General features: G+C 38.4%; 1 protein-coding gene across 2 annotated transcripts in view; it reads right to left on the bottom strand.

The window, feature by feature from the left end:
* Positions 1 to 3,522: 3,522 nt before the first annotated feature.
* Positions 3,523 to 6,139, bottom strand: part of LOC122789165 (actin, alpha cardiac muscle 1-like) — a 108,585-nt gene continuing 105,968 nt past the window's right edge. For both annotated transcript variants that reach the window (XM_044056409.1, XM_044056411.1), the window contains one exon: positions 3,523 to 3,830. In XM_044056409.1, the coding sequence (XP_043912344.1) occupies positions 3,687 to 3,830 (144 nt within the window). In that variant the 3' untranslated portion in view covers positions 3,523 to 3,686. The remainder of the gene's footprint in view (positions 3,831 to 6,139) is intronic.

Below are 6,139 nucleotides of genomic sequence, written 5' to 3'. Positions count from 1 at the left end.
TGTTTATAACTTGGCTATTTTTTTTTTTACAACAAAGTTTGTTGCAAGCTTTCCTTTAGTAATCTACATTGTGAAAAAGAGAGGGGGGGTAAGCATCACCTCTTGCCTAATGTGTGACTTTAACAAGAAAAAGGAGAGAGAAATGAATTCTGTATGTGTGTCTGTAGTCAGTTTATGTGAAAGAATAAACCCTGACTTAACTCAGGTTGAAGAAAGGGGCACAATAAAGCATACTAAAACCATGTAGATACGATGAACAAAGCCTCAAAAGTATGTTCTTATCACAATGTAGGCCAATGTGGCCAGTGAGGAGTATAACCATATCATCCAATATTGCTAGGAGATTGTTTCCCATTTAATACAACTTTCTACAAACATTAAAATGAAATTTTGTGATAGTCTAGACTGACTTTTAAAGGCTGCCTGGGAAGTACAATGCATAATATGTAAAGGAAGCCTATTCCAGAAACCAGTTGTATACTGGTTTAGTTACCTGTCGCACTGGATGGTGGTGTTAATGTCATGATTTGTTTGTCACTGTAGGGATTGTTTGCATGCCACTGTTCCTCTTTAGGTGATGAAGCTCCTAGAGCGCAGAGTTAGTCCTGGCATAGAAGGTAAAGATCATTCTAGTGCCTTAGCAAAGACAATTACAGGGATAGTCTTGGAGTCACTAAGGGTTTAAAGACCTGAGATCTTTTGATGAGGAAACATTGAGGAATCTCAAGTTAATTTAACTATTTTGTTGAGGTATATGCTGAAGAAGGTATTATATTCAGTGATGGCCATAGTAAAGGAGAAATAAAGTGTTACTGGAGCTTCTTTGGACCTTTAGTGAGATACCACAAATAATAAACTGTGCTTGGTTGAAGGATTTCTAACCACAACAGAGACATGATATTGAAAGGACAGTTAACATATATATTCAAGTGAAATATTCTCTGTATGGTATGCAGTGGTGATGCTAGAGTTACCAAAGGAAATCATGCTGCATTTCCTGGCATTGGGGGTAAACATACTATTGACATAAACTTATGAACAATCAAACATTTCTTTGGTTTTTATCTGTTGCTGGAAAATGTGAGTATGAAAATGGGATTTAATAACTACCTCCACTTTGCAGTCAACAGGAAACCTTGTTAGCCATAGTCATTTGATATTCACTTTCACATCAGAGTAAATGACAAAAAGGAGGCATCCCAGCACAGAGACCTGTGGGGTATTGCTGTTGATGATGATTATTTATTTATTTATTTTTTTTGTTTAGAGCAAATATTTCCATCTTAATGGCATGGGTTTTGTCATACAGCCAGTTAGCTATTTGTTGAGCTATGTGTGGATTAATGTTGAGGTGGGACAGTGTGCCAATAAGTTCAGCGTGGGGGGTAGCATCAAACATCTTGCAAGGGTCGGGTACAAAGTATGAACTATATGCCCTTTATTCATGGCTTTAGAAACCCCTTCAAAGAACTCAGCTAGGCTGAGCAGGCATGATCTTCTTTTCATGAAGTCAAACTGGTGTGTTGTCCAGTAAGTATAAGGTCGACTATATTGCTTTTCATTAGTTTAGCTATAATATATTCCATAACCTTACAAATCATACAAATGAGTCTAATAGGCCTGTAATCTCTAGGGTCAATACCAAGACCACTTTTAATCAAGGGTTTTCTACATCTCACAAATTTAACTATTGGAGAAACTCCTGTGTATTCTCAGAGATCCACTTCTACCATCACGTGTGTTCATTTTTGCAGAATTACTTGTGTGTTTTAACCCTTTTAGTTTGGGGCAACTTGCTTATCCATACTAATGGTGACAGGGTTCCTGTGGGAGGTTGTGTGAGTATGGAAGCTACAAAGACAGGATTAGTCAGGATATAGACCTACTCCCCTTTTGAATACATACTGATGCCATTGATGATAGCAAGGAAAGTGGTGTGGCTACTTAAGGAGATGTCCTGTGTGAGACAAGTCACTGCTTCTAGTCCCACCCTCTCACATGGAAATGGTCCATCTCTACTGATGCATCATCCCCTGTCCCAACCAGCCCAACAGAAAGGTGAGCAGGCAAAACCTCCTCATCCCTTCCTGCCACTATGACTGCTACAACAGATGTCTGAGCTACTAATAAAACATGGATCATCTGGATCATAATCGGGAGTCTATCCTTCTACTCCAACAGAGCTGGCTTGCTAAAACTACTATTTTAAGTTCTTTTTTAAAAATGCAACTACAGAGTGCCATGTAGAAAGAGGGTTAGGAATGTGGCCTCCAAATCCTTCTAGATGATGGTTATGATCCTCCCAATTTTTGCCTCGCCATTCTGGTGTCCCCAGAGACCAGAGGAATGAATGGGTGAGTAGTTGATGAGGACTGAGGAAACAACAGGAATGAAGCACATATCTGCTTCTTAAGGACATAGTCTGACAGTGCAACTTAATATTTCTGCTCTCTGAAAGAGAATGCAACATGCAGTATGCTAGTAGGGTTAGTGAGCAGACACAGGATGCTTGAATACTGAGTTTCACAAATGAGGGAGAAGGTTGAATAAAGAAAAAGAGAGCTCTTGTGTCTCACTTACCATATCCTTTTTATGCTCAAATGTAACTGTACAAATTACATGGGAAGAAAGAGTATAAACATACAGAGGGTTTGTATTGTCAAACTTAGGACTGAGCACCCTGTTACTGTTTTGAGCAATTTGTTACAGCTCTGCTTTGGCAATGTGAATAGGATGGTCGGAGTATTGTACTTGGAAAGGTGCACTTGCAATAAGGTATTTTTGCAGAAAAAGACACCTGATCTGCTGAGGTGGTGTCTGTTATGTAAACAGCTGAATATGCAGCATGAGTTACTGCTACGAAGTTGTGGAGTATACCTAATGGTGCAGATTGCGATTAAAGGATTGGATTTGCAGCCCACTTATTTCTGAATGTAAACAGCTGACTTAGTTTTTTTTTTTATGACAAGCTGAAAGTGCTGAGAAAGACTTTTTTTTTTTTTTTTCCCCTTGGGGGTGGTACTCCTGCAACAAAAATGGTAAAATATTAAAGCCATTGATACTCTTCCCAAACCTGTATTACTATACTGAAGGAAATTGTATACCAGAAATAATGTTCCTGCTGGCCAGAATCTTCAGAAAACTTGCTTATAATTATCAGAAAAAATATAACTGTTACATCAGATAGTTTGCTGAAAAAATACATTACATTTTTATCAAGAAGAAAAAGTGGTTGTTAAAACAGGAGTTACCCCTTTCTATATTTCAAATGTATGCTGTACTCAAAACAATATAGATGTGCAGTCCAGTGATCTTAAAAGAGAATGCTATGTGTAGAGATGGTGTATTTTATCACACAATTCTCAACGTCCAATTTCCAAAACTGATCCACAATGGGGTTTATGACCTCACAGCAGAATGGATCTACTCTTATTAGAAAACATCACAGAAGTGGAAAAACTCCTTGCAAGGTCAGAAGCTGATCTTTAAAAAAACAAAACAAAAAAAACATACAAACTACTATTGGCAGAACATTCAAGCTTTATTTATCCCAGAAATAGTTTTCCTCATTCACTCCATTAATACAGCAAGGAAGGCAGACATTGGAATGAAACTGTGAGGACATATGCTCCTACAGTATATTCACAGTTTATATGTAGAGAAGTACATATACAAGAGTGGACAGTTTAGAAGCATTTGCGGTGAACAATAGATGGCCCAGCTTCATCATACTCTGGTTTGCTGATCCACATCTGCTGGAATGTAGACAAAGAGGCCAAAATAGATCCACCAATCCAGACGGAGTATTTGCGCTCAGGGGGTGCTATGATCTGTAGAAATGAAATACAATATATATAAGTAGATGTATCAATAATGAATTAACTTTTAAAGTATGCTGACTACTATACTACTATAATTCTCAGCAGACTGCTCCCATTTCCAGACACTTTTCAACTTTGCAGCATCTTTAAGAGCAACATTACAGACATAATCAAGCAGACCACATGTAATAAACAGTGTGCAGTATTTGAATAGTTATAAACAGAAATTAAAAAAAAAAAGCATTTGTTGTATCTTACTCTTTTTCCTGTAAGAGATTATTTGAGAAATCCCCATTATTAAGTTTTGGCAAGAACGTTGTGAAGTATTATACATGATTCCTTCTTCAACAACTTGCATAATATAAATGGTTATATCTCACTTTTAATTATTATTGTGACATGGAATGTTTATAGAGAAAATGGCTTGGTCAGTTTGTCTGACTCCCTGGTATAGAGGGATAAAGGGTCTGGCTTAGTTTAATTAGTTGCTCAGGAGTTTGGAAGTTTGTTCAGGGGAAGTAAGAGAGGAGTGTCTGATGCTGACTGATCATCTTTGGGGGACAGAGGCCCAAGGATGATCCCTGTAGGAGGACTCATGCCCATGGCTCACATTAACAGTGCAGTAAGGAAACAATGTGAGTGAAATGTGTGTTTCCTGAAGACTTGCAAGCCTTTAATATGACAACGTGAATGTCACAGTGTAGTGTGGGAAATTTAGGGACCATAGCCCCCCCCCCCCCACACACACACACACATGCATGATGACCTTTCTGGAATACGTGAATCTCCGCCCTGGGGGGAGAAATAAATGGGCTGATGGATTCCTTCTCTTCACGGGAATGCATAGATCAAAAGGAGCGTGGAAGACAGGTTAGATTGATAAGGTAGGTTTTAGGTGGAAATAATGTTCCAGTCAGCTTGTTCTACAACTGATTGTAAATCTTGGTGTTTGTTTAGGGACTGATTGGAAGAATAGTCTAATAGAGGAATAGCAAGTGCAATTAATTTCAAGATAGCATCCTCCAGTTTCTTCCACCTGCATATCATTCAGGTCAGACTGACCTACTTAAGTAACCCAGTGTAAAATTGTCCATAAAACCAGAAGATTTCCCTGATGTTTCATACTGTGTCCAAAGACAAAATCTCAAACTGAAATAAATACGACTGACACAGTATGAGCAATTGGATGTATAACTCTTCAAAATTCTCTAATAAAGATATTTTATTACAGGTAAACACTAGGAAATGCTAATCCTGATCTCATTATTTGAGCCAGAATAATGGACCATATGCCCATCTGCTTCCTTTCACAATAGTGACTGCCAAAAATGGGACAATTAAAACTATGTATCATTGCAGTTCCAAACTGCATTCACAATAAAACACTAATAATGAAAGCAGTTAAATCAAATTCTGAGATACTCGATAAACTATAGTGTATTTAGCAAAAGTAGGTATTTGTGGGATGGGGGGGCTTTAATTCCCATTTTGGGAGGCTACACCAACCCTGAATCCACACTAACTCCAAGCTGATTGCAACTGACGATACTGAGATTACTAGTGTGTGTGTGTGTGTGTGTGTGTGTGTGTGTGTGTGTGTGTGTGTGTGTGTGTGTGTGTGTACGCGCGCACACGTATGTATTCCATTAGTCACTTGGCAGGCTAATTGATCTTATTCTGATTGTAAACCTTTTGCAGTTCTAGGACTCAGACTTCCAGTTGCAGTCCTTCTACAAATAACTGGTACTCCACCTCTTAACATCCTAATGGAGACCTACATTAGAAATAAAGAAACTTATTCTGAGAAGAAAAAAAGACTCTTGCTATTTTTTTATTCTGTAAATAACAACAAAGGAAATGGGATAGCATAAAGGTAGTTATCAATTGCTATCAGACATGGAGACAATTCCCCAATACAGTGAAAACTGAGCAAGGCTAGCAATGATATGTGCTCTGTGTGGGAGCATTTCATGTGCACTAGGCACTGGGCAAACATGGAGTTACTCGGTGAGGGTGTGGGAGCAGCTACCATGGAGCACCTAGAACTTCTTTCTTTGGGATGTTATGCACCTACATGCTTCCTACGTCAGGGTATCCTCTGCAATCAACTTGCCTACCTGATGTAGTTTGTGCTGTGTCTGTGTCTGTTGTCTCATTTGCTGAAAAATAAGCAGTATGTAACTTTTTAATGTCTGCATGATTGACCTATTGTAGACTTCAGTAATTTACCCAGAAATCAAAAGTTTTGTGGGGGGAACAGTGCAAAGCTAAAAAAACACTACAAAATCAGTGACAGATGACTGGTATTAATGTGGACA

This window comes from Protopterus annectens, chromosome 14.part0 (genome assembly GCF_019279795.1).
Source record: "Protopterus annectens isolate FY-2018-M chromosome 14.part0, PAN1.0, whole genome shotgun sequence".
NCBI classification, from domain to species: Eukaryota; Metazoa; Chordata; order Ceratodontiformes; family Protopteridae; genus Protopterus; species Protopterus annectens.
This window is presented reverse-complemented; position numbering and strand designations above follow the sequence as displayed.